The sequence below is a fragment of the Oncorhynchus mykiss genome, chromosome 16 (assembly GCF_057628025.1).
Source record: "Oncorhynchus mykiss isolate SJ-2025 chromosome 16, ASM5762802v1, whole genome shotgun sequence".
Classification (NCBI taxonomy): domain Eukaryota; kingdom Metazoa; phylum Chordata; class Actinopteri; order Salmoniformes; family Salmonidae; genus Oncorhynchus; species Oncorhynchus mykiss.
The window spans coordinates 48,672,062-48,690,237 of NC_143037.1; the positions used below are offsets into that span (position 1 = coordinate 48,672,062).

The following is an 18,176-nucleotide window of genomic DNA, read 5'->3' on the forward strand; positions in this document are numbered from 1 at the left end:
TGACATCAGCTAAATATACCAATTCCATGGATTGACGAAAAAAGAAAAGAACACATTTGCTGTTGAGTTTTATTTGGTAACAACAGTAGTATTAAGAAAATAACAAAGCTCCAAAATGTGCATTGATAAAACCTAAACGTACTACACAAAATACAAACTACGGTAGAAAATTGTTAATTAGATTTCCACGTACCACATTTCAAATGATTACTTCAAATTAAATAAGATCAGAAAAGCACGATCTCTGTTTTTTAAAGACATGATGAAAAGTAAAAATGACCTTCTGTGTGTAACTTAGAATGTGTTAAAACATGTGCAGCCTGTGACCCCATGGGCTAGGTAAGTATTTTTCCATTAATAATTCACAAACTCCTGTTGTGCATCAAGACAGTCACAGATTATCCAAACTAAAGATCAATGGAGGATCAAGTTCAAGTGTGATTTACTAGTAGGTGGCGGACTTGGAGGTTGAGCGTTCAGTGTGATGAAATGGATTGGGTCTATTATCATCAAGCAGACTGCTAACACCCTAATCAATAAGGATTATCCTCACAAACACTATCTAGGGAATGTTACAGTGACGAATGGGACAGACACTCGCAAAGTGGCACACTGAACACCAGAGGTCACTAAGATGCAAGGCATTTCAGCAAGCATAGCGACAGAATGATGACACAGACATCACCGGTGTCCGGACAAAAACGGTGTCTGACATGACTTGTTGTATAACTGTGGAAGAGAATGTAACAACAGACAGACCAACCACTGTCTATTCTGTCACCCCCTGCCCTGCCCAAACAAATTAACTTCAAATGGAAACTTGGCATGGGGACCTAAAACAAACCAGGACAAAACATTGGACACATCTGGGAGACCAAGGGTTCGTGGCATGTGACAAGCAAGAAAATTAGCTGAAAGAACTTAGTATAATCTACACGACAGAGGAAGTAGAGCACAAGGAGAGCCTGAACAACAAAAAAATCTAAACTCATGTAGTATACAGTAGGCAAATGGAAGAATCTAGAAGTGTACAGTACATTCGCAACATGGTCTAGCCATCACACCATAGGCTAAATAACTTAAAGTAACTGCTAATGCTCCCCAAATCTATAGTTGACTTTTGTACATATTCAGAAATGCTGCTCTAGTATTTACTATATAATACTGTGTAATACTTTGTATTGGATAAGCTTCAGATCTACGGTATGCAGTGTATCACAAACTAGTAAGGTTGAAAGGTGGCACGGAGGGGAGTTGTATATCTGTGACAGTACTGGACATGTTGACTGGACGGGCCCAGTCTGGATAAGTCTCCAAACTGAACATGGCACGACCCCACGTGTTCATGGCCAGAGAAACTGATAAAATGCCCAAAATGTTCATCACAAAGCCCGTTTTCACCTGGGAACAGAGAAACCAAACAGATGTAAATCATCTATCTACTAGGATAGAGTATGTTTAAGTTTAAGAACAGTCTGAAATATGGTCACACAGTATATTGGCGTGAGGATCTTACCATGTCCTTCACCAGAAGATGGCCAGATGCAAAGGCAATGGAGTTGGGAGGGGTGGAGACTGGCAACATGAAGGCAAATGAACATCCTGTTGTCGCAGGTATCATGAAGTAAAGAGGATTCACCTTGACAAACATAGCCTGTAGAGAGGAGACAAACACAGTCATTGATATTATTTTGCAGAAATATTGTGTTAATGGAGAATAATAATACTTTGAAACAGTTTTCTGCAGATTAACACAAGTAACACAAATGAACAAAGAGTGTGTGAATCCACATCGCATTCAATAAGTGGCAACGATGTTCCAAATTCTTAGTAACGTATTTGGCTTAGAAATGTCGCTGGAGATAAGTAACTAGGGTGTCCTTGTCAGGGTGATACTGGTTGGGTGATATTATTGCTTAGATTTAACAATACTGTAAGACATTGGCACAGACAGACGAAGACAACTGGTTACTGATAACTGTGGTTAATGTCCAACAGACCAAACAGCCACGGTGCTAAACTGACAGATCTGTTAACCCCATGACAAACACTAAAAAAGTAAATTGCTGTAGGAGATTAGAGTAGAGAACATCAACTTCCCCATTATCTTTTCCCATGGGGGGGATTAGTAATACAGTGGAGTTCAAGGCTTTGTGGTACTGTAGTTCACAAGGGTATTCAAAAATACTACACAGAAATATGCCTTTCTTCAAAATGAGTGTCGACTGACCTCTTCATACCCACAGGGTACTTCATTCTTGGAAACATCTAACTAAATGTTGAGTGTTGTGGGCATGTCATACAGTAGCTGACAGCTCACCAGTTCAGCGATGACGGGCAGGAATATGATAATGGTGGCGGTGTTGCTGGCGAACTCTGTGAAGCAGGCCAGGAAAGCGGTGATAAACATGACTGCCACAGCAGGAGGGACCTGAGCGATAGGCTGGAGGTAGGCTCCTATCCACGCCGCCAGTCCTGACTCCTACACCACAGGGACCGAGCATCAAGACAGCCCTTGACTCAGTAGTAGCAGAAATAGGTCAAAAAGTATAGAAATCACCACACAACAGCTATTCGAATGTACACAAATGAGAATGTGAGTTAAAGGGATTTCATATCTATGGTGTGCACCCTTAAACATGAAAGGGGTTTACCCATAGAGATCTTAAGGATGAATGATTCCATATGTAAATGATATGGTTTTACCTCACATCCCTTGGCCATGGCAAAGCCTCCACCCAGCAACAGAATGATATTCCATGGGACACATTCCTGTGCTTTCTTCCATGATAGTAGAGGAACATATGGAGTATTTGGTGCTGTGGAAAACATGACAGGGTATGAAATCGACATCTGCCCAACAGACAAATCCAGGTCAACCACCCAAATATCAGAATATCTAACCTGCAAGGAGCTTTGAAAAGAGGCAATAAAGAAAGAGCTGCAGCGAGGGGTTAGTGGTCAAAGTAACGGTTATCGAATCAAATTGGATTTGTCACATGCACCGAATACAACAGGTGTAAACTTATAAGCTGTTAACCAACAATGCAGATTAAATAAAAAATTAAATAAAAGTAACAAATAATTAAAGAGCAGCAGTAAAATAACAGTAGCGAGGCTATATACAGGGGGTACAGGGGGTACCGGTACAGAGTCAATGTGCGGGTGCACAGGTTAGCTGAGGTAATTGATGTACATGTAGGTAGAGTTATTAAAATGACTATGCATAGATAAAAATAGAGAGTAGCAGCAGCGTAAAAGGGTGGGGGGGGGGGGGGGTAGAGGGGTCAATGCAAATAGTCTGGATAGACATTTGATTAGATGTTCAGGAGTCTTATGGCTTGGGGGTAGAAGCTGTTTAGAAGCCTCTTGGACCTAGACTTGGCGCTCCGGTACCGCTTGCCGTGCGGTAGCAGAGAGAACAGTCTATGACTAGGGTGGCTGGAGTCTTTGACAATTTTTAGGGCCTTCCTCTGACACAGCCTGGTATAGAGGGCTGAGACGCAAAGAAAGTTCAAGGAGAGGGGCTACAAGAATGATCAGATTAATATTGCCATTGAGAAAATTCAAAACAAAACGAGACATGACCTTTTTCAAGGTCAGTCTCGCAAAAAGACGCATTCTTGCGTTCTAACTACCCGCTAAACAAAGTGCTCTGAACAAATTAAGGGAATTGTTCACAAACATTGGCACATCCTAAAATCCGATGATAGTCTCGGTAATGTGTTTTCGGACCTTCCCTTGGTCGACCTTCCCTTGGTCGGGGCAGAAATCTCAGAGACCAATTGGTAAACTCTGATTTACCACCCCAAGATATTCCTGAACAACGTCTATCTACTAGATGGAAATTACAAATATAATGGCTGTGCTCAATGCAATGGCACTTATAAATGTAGATCCTTCAAACACCCACAAACAGGGAAATCAATCTCAGAGCATCGTAGCACCATTAGGTGTAAAAACTTTACTTATCCAGTTGCGGCCCACTTCTTGGAGGCATGCCACTCGATTTCGTCTCTGCGTTATATTGGCATCGAACATGTCACCCTCCCTAGGAGAGGGGGTGACCTTGATCATTTATTGTTAAAACGAGAGGCTGCCTGGATCTTTAATTTAAAGACCCTTGCGTCCTTCGGTCTCAACGTAGATTTTGATCTGAAGCCATTCTTGTGATTATTGTGACTTTGCCATTGTAATTGTTTGTAAGCTTGTGTAGTCAAATTAATCTATGGTCGTATGCTATCCATTTATTGTTTGTATGCTGTTCTTTGCATGACATTTTAATATTTGATAATTAACCAATGATATTAGGCCACTCTTGGCCATGATTACAGACACCTGTGTCTTTTGACACTATATAAACGAGTCATCCCGCAGTGTTTGTGATTATACCCTGATGAAGACAGCTTGGCTGTCGAAACGTTGGTAATTACATTTTTGCATCTGAGCTCCTAGAGTGTGTGGCTCTCTTTTATTTTCAAGTTTTCTACTCCGCTAGCCAGCACCTCGTCTTAATAGGTGTGCGTTTCTTTTTCTTCTAGATAGAGGTCGTGGATGACAGGAAGCTTGGCACCAGTGATATGCTCGGCCATACGCACTACCATCTGCAGTGCCGTGCGGTCGGAGGCCGAGCAGTTGCCATACCAGGCAGTGATGCAACCCATCAGGATGCTCTTGATGGTGCAGCTGTAGAACCTTTTGAAGATTTGAGGACCCACTTAGTGGACAAAATAAGGCTGGTTGGGGTTTTGTTTCTGTCTCAGGTACCGCTCTGCCGGACATTTTTAATTTGTCAATAAGTTAAATGTTTTGCCCGGCAAAACATAAAGTTATGAATATAACTACTGTTCCCTGAAGGGAGGGAACGAGGTACAACATCACTATGGGGAGTTGTGCTTTTGTAGTACAGAGTGAACTGACTGAAAGGGAACTATTACTTCACAGGCGAATTCTTAACATACCTACTCAAAATAGTTTATAATAAAGAACATTAAAGAGCTCAATGCCAAACATGTACATATTCTAATCTCGCTGGAAAAATATGAGGGTAGAACATGAAAACACTGGTATTTCTGTTGCATAAGAAGTTGTGTGCTATGTTAAACCAGTGGGTGAACACAGAGCAAAGTACACAGAGCAAACCAAAGTGTGGCAACACATTTTTGAGGGATTAATAATAAGGGGCGACAGTCTTACCTCACGACGGGACTCTGCTCAGACTCACTAATCTACGTCATTAACATTCCTCTGGTTATTTACAGTACTTTACAACAGAGCCAATACAAGTTCTGCTTCAGAAATGGATTAATGAAATTACAAAAAAAATATTCTGCCTTTAATAGGAGTCAATGTTACTGTAATTTCTGTCTGGTGAGGCATGATTGAATAATAATGTGACTTTAAAAACCCAGATCTACAGTGCATCTACAGTGCATTTGGAAAGTATTCAGACCCCTTCCCTTTTTCCACATTTTGTTACGTTACAGCCTTATGCTAAAATTGATTAAATAAAATACTCCTCAATCTACACACAATACCCCATAATGACAAAGAGAAAACAGGTTTTTATAAAAAATTTAAAACAGAAATACCTTATTTACATAAGTATTCAGAACCCTTTGCTATAAGACTTGAAATTGAGCTCTGGTGCTGATCATGTTTCCATTGATCATCCTTGAGATGTTTCTACAACTTGATTGGAGTCCACCTGTGGTAAATTAAATTGATTGGACATGATTTGGAAAGGCACACACCTGTTTATATATGGTCCCACAGTTGACAGTGCATGTCAGAGCAAAAAACAAGCCACGAGGTCTAAGAAATTGTCCAAAGAGCTCTGAGACAGGATTGTGTCGAGGCACAGATCTGGGGAAGGGTACCTTTCACGCCCTGACCTTAGAGTGCCATTTTATTTCTCCATTTGGTTAGGTCAGGGTGTGATTTGGGGTGGGCATTCTATGTTGTTTGTTTCTATGTTTTGGCCGGGTATGGTTCTCAATCAGGGACAGCTGTCTATCGTTGTCTCTGATTGGGAATCATACTTAGGCAGCCTTTTTTCCTTTTGGTAGTTGTGGGTAGCTGTCTTCGTTTGTGCATGTATAGCCTTACGGAGCTTCACATTCGTTTTTGTTGTATTATTGTTTTGTTGGCGACATTTGCAAATAAAGGAAAATGTACGCTCACAACGATGCACCTTGGTCCATTCCATACGACGATCGTGACAGTACCAAAACATTTCTGCAGCATTGAAGGTCCCCAAGAACCCAGTGGACTCCATCATTCTTAAATGGTAGAAGTTTGGGACCACCAAGAACCAGATGGTCACTCTGACAGAGCTCCAGAGTTCCTCTGAGGAGATGGGCAAAACTTCCAGAAGGACAGCTATCTCTGCAGCACTCCACCAATCAGGCCTTTTAGTAGAGTGGCCGGACGGAACCAACTCCTCAGTAAAAGGCACATGACAGCTGGGTTGGAGTTTGCCAAAAGGTACCTAAAGGAACCTCAGACCATGAGAAACAAGATTCTCTGGTATAATGAAACCAAGATTGAACTCTTTGGCATGAATGCCAAGCGTCACGTCTGGAGGAAACCTGGCACCATCCCTACGGTGAAGCATGGTGGTGGCAGCATCATGCTGTGAGAATGTTTTTCAGCGGCAGGGACTGGGAGACTAGACAAGGTCAAGGGAAAGATGAACGGAGAAAAGTACAGAGAGGTCCTTGATGAAAACATGCTCCAGAGTACTCAGGATCTCAGGTTCCCCATCAAACTGGACAACGACCCTAAGTACACAGACAAGACAACGTAGGAGTGGCTTCGAGGACAAATCTCTAAACGTCCTTGAGTGGCCCAGCCAGAGCCCGGACTTGAACCCGATCAAACATCTCTGGAAAGACCTGAAAATAGCTGTGCATCGACGCTGCCTATCCAAACTGACAGAGATTGAGAGGAAACAGAGAATAATGGGAGAAACTCCCCAAATACAGATGTGCCAAGCTTGTAGCGTCATACCCAAGAAGACTCAAGGCTGCAATCGCTGCCAAAGGTACTTCAACAAAGTACTGAGTAAAGGGTCTGAATACTTATGTAAATGTGATATTTCATTTTTTTATATATATACATTTGCAGAAATGGCTAAAAACCTGTTTCTGTTTTGTTATGATGGCATATTGTGTGTACATTGTTGAGGGGGAAAACGATCAATTTTGATCAATAATCAATTTTGGAATAAAGCTGTAACCTAACAAAATGTGGAAAAAAGTCAAGGGGTCTGAATACTTTCCGAATACAATGTATACAGCTGCTTCACTCCATCTAATCTTTTGATTTGAAAATATACAGTTTTCTCTATATCAGTACAGAAAGGCTGTATGATTTGAGACAGTGGTATTTTAAATGTACATATTCTAAAAATGTATTTGTCATTATTTGGGACATATCCTTTCTGGTACTGACCTCTAGAATCAAACCACCAGCTAAGAGAGGGTTTTTGGGAAGGGAAGAAGAATAGGATTGACACAATGATCACTCCAGTGGTCGCATCTGACACATACCTGCAGGAGGAAGAGAATGAAAGAAGAGGAAGTCATGAAGCGGCTGGTTTCCTCAAGCCTCCAGTGAATTATACAAACATATCCTAGTTAACGGGCAGTGGATTGTCAGCTTGTCTCTCTTACCCTTTGTTGAAAAACGTGGACCATCCAGTTACAAATTTAGGATCTCTTGTAAACAGGAGAACGGCAAACAGAATGAAAAAGAATGCGATGGCTCCTTCTGCAAAACTAAAATGGAAGATAGGAAATGATTGTCTAAGGAATTCGACATTACCACCGACATATAGTCCAGAGGGTCTAGAACAGGGGTAGTCATCTTTAGTCCTGGAGGGCTGCAACAGGCATTTTGTTCCATCCCAGCATTAACGCACTGATTCAAATAAACAATCTAAAACGTGAACAATGTGGCCCTCCTGAACTAGAATTAGCCACCCCTGGTGCAGGGCATGATTTAAGACTGGAGCATGTTGCCTGTGATTTAGTCTAGAGACATGTCCTTACTTTATGGGGCCTAGTTTTCTGTAGTCTTCATCAATTACGGCCTCAGCCTTCGCCTCTGCTTGTGCTCTTTCGTCCTGTTTCTTCACACACAATCTGAACACAAAAAAATAGCATGAAAATAATGTGGAAATATCTGACAGGTAGAAGAAGGTATTCACCATCATACCGTGTATTCAAGCCCCCGTAGAGGAAAGAAATCCATAGCCATCCCAAGATGAGGAAGAACACCATAAGAGGAAATGCGAATGCAAACCAAGAGCCAAAATTGATCAAGTCGCACTCTGGGAAGTAACTAGAACACAAAGAAGCAACTGTCAGAAACGGTACAGCAAACGTGAATAAAGTAGTTTTTTATGGTCTAAATGTAACATGTTATTTGTACACAGCTATTTGCCAGTTAAATCCTAACAGGCCTCTAAGAGGGACGTCTGAAGTTCTACAATGTCTGAAACATCCCAGTACCTGTGTCACTTGTCTCGTCTTTTTTCATAATGGTTAAAAGTTTGTACGTTGTACAAAACCCTCTACTAGACCTCCTCAGAGAGACATTGTCACCTTACAGATCATTATTGCTCTATCCAATGGGCCTGAGAGGGTATGTTCAGATGCAGTAGGAGAAAGTGAGATCAGCCAAGTCTTCAACTTGGGTACCTCTTAAGTTGTCCAATGAGGATGAGGTTTGGTGCAGTGCCTGTCAGGGTGGCAGTCCCTCCGATACTGGCAGCGTACGGGATACATATCAGGAAGCCTTTCCACACCTTCATCTGGTACTCTGACTCTGTCCTGATCTCCTCTGCAGTACTCCCATCTGAACGCTCCATCCGATCAGGTCTTAAGATATAATTATACCAACATTAGTAAATAGCTACACGATAACCATGAATCCTATTCTAACAACATGAGAGCTTCAATTGTTCAGTTTGTTTGTGTTTTCTTTCTTACCCGTCTATAGACAAGATCTGTTTTTCAGAGGGCAGTGCATGCAGCTTTACTCGTGCTTGACCTGATGGATGTTGAAGTGAACAGGTTGTGTTAGAGTTATTCTCTCCATTGTTTACTCTGCGGTGACAAATGACAAAATATATATATTTTTAAGGACAGGCTTAGACGACATGACAATTCCATATTGAAGACCAATTTGAACGTGATTTAGGCGGTCATCTAAGTGTAAATAATGGCTACATTTTTTAAAATTAAAACGACCTCTACTAAGAATCAACACATTTCCCATGAACCAATTACTGTGATGCTACAGTATCCATAGCTATAGAATGAATGAGACAAGCTATAACAGAGATATTTAAACATTTCTTTCTCATCAAAGCCTGTGAGTTCCAGTTTTCTAAGTAGGTTGTCTTTAGGCCTTCGTCATATTTAATATATGACTTGAAAGGCGGCTAATATGTTTAATCAATTATCATTTGACTATTGACATGTCGTGCACCGAAGTTCCATGTGATGGAACAGGTAGTTGTAAAAAAGTTCACACCTTCAGTTACCTATTACAGTTTTAGTGTGGAAATATCACTCTTGGCTTTAGAAAGTTGAAGTATAGTATGTTTGTTTTTGTAAGCACTACAAACCATTTGCTTTACAGTGTCGAAAAGATAAAATCTGTCCTGGCTTGGCTACTTAATATTTTTTATCTTTTCACTCGATGTACACTACTGGTCAAAAGTTTTTGTACACCTACTCATTCAAGGGTTTTTCTTTATTTTACTATTTTCTACATTGTATAATAATAGTGAAGACATCAAAACTAGGAAGTAACACATATGGAATTATGTAGTAACCAAAAAAGTGTTAAACAAATCAAAATGTGTTTTATATCTGAGATTCTTCAAATTAGCCACCCTTTGCCTTGATGACAGCTTTGCAAACTCTTGGCATTCTCTCAACCAGCTTCACCTGGAATGCTATTCCAACAGTCTTGAAGGAGTTCCCACATATGCTGAGCACTTGTTGGCTGCTTTTCCTTCACTCTGCGGTCCGACTCAACCCAAACCATCTCAATATGTTTGAGGTCGGGGGATTGTGGAGGCCAGGACATCTGAGGCAGCACTCCATCACTCTCCTTCTTGGTCAAATAGCCCTTACACAGCCTGGAGGTGTGTTTGGTCATTGTCCTGTTGAAAAACAAATGATAGCCCCACTAGGCCCAAACCAGATGGGATGGCGTATCGCTGCAGAATGCTGTGGCAGTCATACTGGTTAAGTGTGCCTTGAATTCTAAATAAATCACAGACAGTGTCACCAGCAAAGAACCCCCACACCATAACACCTCCTCCTCCATGCTTTACGGTGGGAAATACACATGCAGAGATAATCCGTTCACCCACAGCGTGTCTTACAAAGACACTGCGGTTGGAACCAAAAATCTTCAATTTGGACTTCAGAACAAAGGACAAATTTCTACTGGTCTAATGTCCATTGCTCGTGTTTCTTGGCCCAAGGGAGTCTCTTCTTCTTAATGGTGTCCTTTAGTACTGGTTTCTTTGTATCAATTTGACCATGAAGGCCTGACTCACCCAGTCTCCTCTGAACAGTTGATGTTGAGATGTGTCTGTTACTTGAACTCTGTGAAGCATTTATTTGGGATGCAATTTCTGAGGCTGGTAACTCCAATTAACTTATTCTCTGCAGCAGAGGTAACTTTAGGACTTCCATTCCTATGGCAATCCTAATGAGAGCCCGTTTCATCATAGCGCTTGATGGGTTTTGCGATTGCACTTGAAGAACCTTTCTTCAAATTGTCCATATTGACTGACCTTTATGTCTTAAAGTAATGATGTACTGTCATTTCTCGTTGCTTATTTCAGCTGTTCTTGCCATAATATGGACTTGGTCTTTTACCAAATTGGGCTATCTTCTGTATACCCCCTACCTTGTCACAACACAACTGATTGGCTCAAATGCATTAAGAAGGAAAGAAATTCCACAAATCAACTTTTAACAATGGACACCTGTTAATTGAAATTCATTCCAGGTGACTACCTCATGAAGCTGGTTGAGAAACCGCCAAGAGTGTTTAAAGTTGTCATCAAGGCAGTGTCTATTTGAAAAATATAAAATATATTTTGATTTGTTTAACACTTTTTTGGTTACTACATAATTCCATATGTGTTATTTCATAGTTTTGATGTCTTCACTATTATTCGACAGTGTAGAACATAGTAAACATAAAGAAAAAACATTAAATGAGTAGGTGTTCTAAAAACCTTTGACCGGCAGTGTATATGGGACAGTTGGAGAAACCCTACACAGCAACTCACCCTCTGTCTCGTCTTTCACCTTACAGTTTTCCTTCAGAGTGGCAAGGTCTCCAAAGAGACTCTCCAGGATGGCGTTAGCAATGGGAAGCATCATGGCCGTTGTTGCGGTGTTACTGAGCCACATGGACAGGAAGGCAGAGGTGATCATCATTCCCAAAATCAACCTGCATAGAGAGATGTACACATGGGTCTGGAGTAAGTGGAGTGACACATCAATACATTTAATCTTTCTGATAATATGATTATGTAGGCTATATTTTGCCATATGCAGGGCATTCACATTAGATAATGGAAAATAATCCCCAAATATAAATTATGATGAATTTATTACTGTTGTATATGACGATATAGTCTTCTCACCAGGCTGGTTTGACTCCAACAATCTTAAGAACTTTCAGAGCTATTCTGCGATGCAGACCCCATTCCTCAATAGCTGACGCCATAACAAGACCACTAAGAAAGAGAAAATTGGTATCGAGAAAGTACTGGGGGCAGACTTTTTTGGATGGAAGAATTCCCATGGTTGGAAAGAGGCAAACAGGTAGCATGGCAGTGACAGCTAAGGGAAGAGCCTCTGTGCACCAGAACACAGCCATCAGCAGCACCACGTACAGGCATTTCCCCTCCTGCAAAACATAACAGAAACATGTTGGTGAACACCCAAGAGGAAAAGCCAACTGTACCATTTACAAAGGTGATCTATTTAATTCATCTTTGTATCATGCTGTGGAAAGTTAAATGTACAAGGAATGTACCTTTTTAATGTGACTGGATTTGCAAAATTAGGGGAGAATTGTAAATGAAGAAGTCTTTGAAGTTATTAGTAAGGGCTCAGATTGGGCTGTGGTTATGATTAAGAAGGGGGGATGGAGTTAAGCCAAGTTATGGATGTAAGGATTGTGTTTTTAGACATATGATGGAGCAGGGCCATGTCCTATACACTGGAATAACATGATCAACCTAAAACAGATCAAAAGTATAGAATTGTAGGTTTTAATCTAATGGGGCACTTAATAGGATCCTGATTCTAATTTAAGTGAAGACCAACAGATATCAGGTTAAAGGGTGTTCGGTTTTAAAGGCAGGTGTGGATATTAATGATAATATCAGTTTTAGGCTTGATATATGGTTTAGCAATTTGGTTAAGGTATAACTTAAAAGTTGAATCTACTTCTTCTTGTAAATTAGAGGAATAAATGGTTACAGTAAGAATATCTGTGCATCTTCCAATAACAACGTACCTTTTCTGGTAGCCCGAAAAGTAGCGGGAGAAGAATAAGTGGAGTGAGGAAAAGAATAAGTTGTTTCTTGACACACCAAAGTTTCTTAGCGAATGTTGATATGGTTTCCATTTCCATGTCGAAGATGAGCGTCAAAGCTCGTTATGTTACGCTTTAGTGCAGAACTTGACGCCTCTATCTCTTTTATTACCTTGACTTTGTTGTTTTTGCACTCTTGGAGAAGCTTAACTATTGGCTTACAGTTTAACTCCTAACGCGTTGTTCAAGTTATTATGGATGTGCGCAAATTGAGCCTGTTCTCTGATTGTCCCATCAGGCAGATGATTTATTTTGTTTTACTGATAACAACCAAAATGCAAAGCATTCCAGCAGTCTGGTTGTCTGGTTCCTCCCTGCAAAACAGATGCCATGTCACCGTTAATCAAAAACTGTCAATCATCATGTGATCTTATAGCCAATAACCCATCCATGGAGGATCCCACAAGGAAACGGGCCAAGCAGGTAAGACATGTAAAACTGTATTTAAGGGGGTAGGGACTTGAACCAGTGACCTTGCTTGAAGTTATTAAAGGATAAGAGCAACATGCCTCTGTGCCATAAATGTCAGGACCTTTAAGCAGAATTCATACGTTTGGGGGAAAAAATGAAGACCAACTACATGGAGACTACTATTGTAATCAGTAACATTTGATCAAACACAGTTTACGTAGTCTAGTTGTTTTTTGTAGATAATTGAAAGATAGGCCTATGTCCTATTGCATTTGCTGGATAAAGAGGTGACTTCAGTCCATTTTTAATTTCGTTGGCGGCTCCCACAATTGCGCGCACAACAACGCAATATATAAGATGTTATTTTATTAGTCCATAGAGATGGAAATTTGTCTTCTACTTTTTTCTACCCAAACGCTCCGACACACACACATAGGCCTACACACTAGTGATGCGCGTTTTCCTCATAACCCGCAGTCCTCGGGGTTTTACCCGCACGGTGGGTGGTTTATGGTCATGCAACATTGTGTGGATGAAGGGTGGGTGGCGTATAGGTTGGTGGGTGGCGTGTAGGTTAAATAAAGGTAAGAGGATACTTAAAAAAAAATGTTATCTATGAATGTATAATTATTGTGCAATTGATATATTTAGGCTACAAAGCGTTTTTTTATGTTAGGCTATCTAGCATTAGTGCGTAAACCTAGACTTTAGGGCCTAACTGTTGGCGCGCCAAATAGCCCACGTGCCAATAGCCGAATGCTTTTGGGAACGGGCTGAAAAAGTTAACGTAGATCCACTGAGGCAAAAAGGACAATGTCGGCGTTTAATTCAATAAGAGTAAAGCTGCGAAATGGAGAGTTGAAAGAGAAGGGACTGGCAGAATAAATATTTTTGGGAAAGGTAAAAGAGGATGATAGTACCTTGACCAGCTAGGTTATGTGTGATGATTGTGAGGCACTATACACATTCGACAGTCACAAGACGGGGGCTTCAAATAGGCATGGTATGTCAAGGGAACTTTTAAGACTACTGTTCAGATGGGTTCAATGGAAACTGAAATCTGGACACTGACTGTAGATCTATAACCTCTCACATAGCCTTAATATCAACTCCTGCAGAATTAAGCATTTCTTGCAGTATAATTATATAGGCCTACTATTCGTAGGCAACATTTCGTGTTTGCAACAGGAGTGTAGAAAATGACTGAATTCGTTCAGCATCTTGAGAGAATGCGAATGGCATTTAAATACTGTCTGTAGAGGTGCTGTCTTTACCAGCATCATAAAAGCTGATCGTTTTTCAACCACATATAATATGCATCCAAGCCGAACTGAAATCTTATCAGAAACATGTTGGGTCATTTTCACATCTTTATATTTCATTATAACCGGGCAAACTGATGGCATTTGGACATTTTGCACATACATTTGTTCTCGTTTTTTTGTTTATGTTGTTAGTCCTATTTCATGTTCTCAACGGTCCCTAAACGTTTGTTCTGCAAATGAAGCAGAGATGAGGAAAACTTTACCGATGTCAACTAGATTGACGCATTCATTCTATCGATTTATGACATTATTCTGCTGTGCAAGGGTTTATTTAGTTTTCTAGAGAAACTGCTATGTATCTAATTACAGACAATTTGACTAAGAAATAGCCTACCAAAAATGTCCGAAATTATGAGCAGAAACATATCTAAATCATTCAAAATAAAATATTGTACCCCTGTCAAAAAAACCGTTCCTCCTTCTCTGACAGCAGCCTACATTTTCTTATATTAGTGGTAAGGGTCTGATGCAGGCCTCAGATTTTCACTTTATCACATTGTAGGCGGATGCCGATGGGTTGTTAGCAATTGCGACTGGATGCAGATGGGTTATTAGCAATTGTGGGTACTGTGCCACTACTACACACAAGGTTTAAGAGGCTGCAGCAGAGGTCTCCAAATGTTCCTATAGGCCTAACCATCAATGATATTTCTGCAGGGACAATGTGGAGAAATGTGGAGTGGGCCTACTTTTGTTACATCTGCTCCTGTCACGACCTTTACTGCTCATCCTGTGTCTCCTTGATCTGCCGCCACTCCCCCAGTGCTCTCTCTCCCTCTCTCTCTCTCTCTCTCTCTCTCTCTCTCTCTCTCTCTCTCTCTCTCTCTCTCTCTCTCTCTCTCTCTCTCTCTCTCTCGCTCTCTCTCTGTGTGTGTGTGATTGTGGGGGTGGAGACAGGTGTGCTGGAGTCAGAGAAGATCCCCACCAGCTGCAATCTGTTCCATAATCAAGACCTCTACAAATACTCAGTCCTATCACTTCCACACTGCCAGATCGTAATCTCTGCTCAGTCAGTCTATGGTTCTAGCCGTTTGTTACGATTTAGATCCTGTTGTGCCTGGTTTCCTTGCCTCACTCTGACTCTGGTCCCTGTCTCCAGTCCCACGTCTCCTCATCCTGCTACTCTGCCCTGGATTCCCCGCCTTCCTGCTCTCTTGGATTCCCCTCCGGACCTGCTTACCCTGTCACAACCCCTATCGCTCCAGCCTCAGCCTCAGCACCTGGTTTCCTGCAACCCGCCCGAGCTTCCCTGGCCTGCACTCCATCTCCCAAGTGTTTCAATAAATACCTTGGTTACTTAATTCCAGTCTACTTGTCTGAGTCTGCTCTTGGGTTTCCCTGTTCCACTCCGCATAACAAATTTAGGCTACTAGCTCTCACAGTCGCATGTCAGAATTAGACATTCCTCCATGTTTCACAAACATAACATTTCGAAGTTGTTTCTAACTTAAAATTTCGAAGTGTTTAAGTTTACATTTAGGCATTCACTTTTAAGGTTAGGGTTAAATTCAGGCTTTAACTCCAAAATCTTAAGGTTGGGCATTAACTCCTAATTCCTAAATTTAAAAAATGTTTTTCTATTGCAGGATTCAAACCTGCAACCTTTGGAATCAGATGCTTACTGTTGCCCCTAGTAGCCAGTTTCCATGTCATCTCCCGACATCTTCACACATGGAGGGACCTTGAATACTGACTTGTATCACGGGTGAGCTGGCTTGTTTTAAAAACAAAGTCATAATTATGACTAAACCCTGCCTAGTTCTAAAATGTATATTCTTAAAATCTGATTTTAAACCTAACACTAACCTTAACCACACTGCTAACCTTATGCCTAACCCTTGCTCAAGCACATTTTTACGATATAGTCCATTTTTACATTGTGGCTGTGGTAACTAGTGACAACGGACTCTCTGCTTTGGCACTTCTCAAAAGAAGGTAATGGCAGGCTCGCTTCTCTCCCACGGGAATAGCTCCCTCTCTCTTTGACTCTCTAAAGCCATTCATAACTACCCTGGCCTGGCAAGAAACGGTCTCTGCTGGCACCAGTCTGATGGCCTCATAGAGGTCAGAGCCAACCCTCTATTGCTCTTGATCACAGGAATAAGTAGCGCTTTCCACTGTTGAACTATTCTCTGCGATGCAGAGGTGCCATCTAGTGTCAACATGTGTCATACATAAAAACTGAAGGAAAAAAAACGGTTTGTGGGGTACACTCCCTTCCATATGTATTTGGACAGTGAAGCTACACTGTTTTGTTTGGCTGAATAATCCAGCATTTTGGATTTGAGAAATGTTTCATATGAGACTACAGTAGCCTACAGAATGTCACATTTGACTTAAAGCAGTAATCAGCAGTAGAAACAACACCAAACCTGCCTCCCCATCGCTGGTTCCGTAAAAAGCTGAGGGATGGGGCTGGAGAAATTGAATCACTCTCAAATTCATAGACAGAGTTATGATGCAAGGGTTGAACATCCATGATATCAAAATATTATAGTTTTAACCATGTTTTGTTTACATTTTCTTTGTTTACAGACATTGGAGTAAAATACGCTAATATTTTGGGTTCTGATGGGGTATGACAGTTGAACTTAGCTCATGAGTTATATTCATCAAGAATCAATAATCATGAATTTATAGGTCAAACAATTGTGGTACTGATTGTACCTTTAAGGGTATTTTCATACCCGATTTACCGTTTATAAATTAAAGCACTTTCTCTATTTATTACCCCCATGTGAAGAAGTCATAAGTATTTTTGAAAATGTACTTATGGTGTAGAAAAGCAGTCAAAAATGTAGTATTTGGGGCCTCCTGGGTGGCGCAGTGGTTAAGGGCGCTGTACTGCAGCGCCAGCTGTGCCATCAGAGACCCTGGGCTCTGTCGTAACCGGCCGCGACCGGGAGGTCCGGGTTAGGGAGGGATCTCCTTGTCTCATCGCGCACCAGCGACCCCTGTGGCGGGCCGGGCGCAGTGCGCTCTAGCCAAGGTTGCCAGGTGCACGGTGTAGCCTCCGACACATTGGTGCGGCTGGCTTCCGGGTTGGATGCGCGCTGTGTTAAGAAGCAGTACGGCTTCTGTGTATCGGCTTGTGGACGCATGACATTCAGCCTTCGTCTCTCCCGAGCCCGTACGGGAGTTGTAGCAATGAGACAAGATAGTAGCCACTACAACAATTGGATACCACGAAATTGGGGAGAAAAAGGGGTAAAATTAAAAATAAATAAAAAAAGTTTAGTATTTGGTCCCATATTCCTTCCACACAATGACTACATCAAGCTTGTGATCTCTAAAAACTAGTGTGGTATGTTTTGGGTTATGTTTTGCCCAATAGTAATAGCTATAGAACAGATTCTTCCAGCTATAGAACATAATCAGAATGACAAGGTGGATGCAGGTCACTGTAAGTGAGAAGATAGTTAGAGACTCAGTCAGCCATAGGCACTGGCAGTGGACTAACCATAACCTCGTTTTTAGGGCCTTTCTCTGACACCGCCTGGTAGAGAGGTTCTGGATGGCAGGAAGCTTTGCCCCAGTGATGTACTTCACTACCCTCTGGGGTGCCTTGAGGTTCAGAGACTGAGCATTTGCCATACCAGGCAGTGATGCAAACAGTCTGTATGCTCTCGATGGTGCAGCTGTAGAACCTTTTGAGGATCTGAGGACCCATGCCAAATCTTTTCAGTCTCCTGAGAGGGAATAGGTTTTGTCGTGCCCTCTTCACGACTGTCTTGGTGTGCTTGGACCATGTTAGTTTGTTGGTCACCAAGGAACTTGAAGCTCTCAACCAGCTCC

The 18,176-nt window shown here is 41.5% G+C and overlaps 1 protein-coding gene across 2 annotated transcripts; it reads right to left on the minus strand.

Annotated features, from left to right (window-relative positions):
• Positions 1-55: 55 nt before the first annotated feature.
• Positions 56-13,062, minus strand: slc13a3 (solute carrier family 13 member 3). 2 transcript variants are annotated; one of them, XR_002468954.3, is made up of 13 exons: positions 12,568-12,980; positions 11,687-11,952; positions 11,327-11,490; positions 8,997-9,057; positions 8,706-8,885; positions 8,221-8,346; positions 8,055-8,147; positions 7,677-7,781; positions 7,456-7,553; positions 2,707-2,819; positions 2,321-2,519; positions 1,517-1,654; positions 56-1,401 (listed from the first exon to the last, which is right to left on the minus strand). XR_002468954.3 is itself a non-coding variant. In XM_021566162.3 (13 exons), the coding sequence occupies exons 1-13, from the start codon at positions 12,682-12,684 to the stop codon at positions 1,216-1,218; spliced, it is 1,809 nt and encodes a 602-aa protein (XP_021421837.1). In that variant the 5' UTR covers positions 12,685-13,062; the 3' UTR covers positions 56-1,215. The 2 variants fall into 2 exon arrangements, 1 of the variants encoding a protein (XP_021421837.1); XM_021566162.3 differs by having other exon boundaries at positions 2,321-2,482; positions 12,568-13,062.
• Between the last annotated feature and the right edge of the window lie 5,114 nt (positions 13,063-18,176).

What these genes read in the sequence shown, in the direction of transcription:
- slc13a3 (XM_021566162.3), bottom strand. Translation starts at nt 12,684, where the DNA reads ATGGAAATGGAAACCATATCAACATTCGCTAAGAAACTTTGGTGTGTC. An exon ending in CTCATTGGACAACTTAAGAG is followed by an intron (nt 8,347 to 8,705) that starts GTACCCAAGTTG and finishes TTTGTGTTCTAG; the next exon opens with TTACTTCCCAGAGTGCGACT. An exon ending in CTGGTGGTTTGATTCTAGAG is followed by an intron (nt 2,820 to 7,455) that starts GTCAGTACCAGA and finishes TGTTTTCCACAG; the next exon opens with CACCAAATACTCCATATGTT.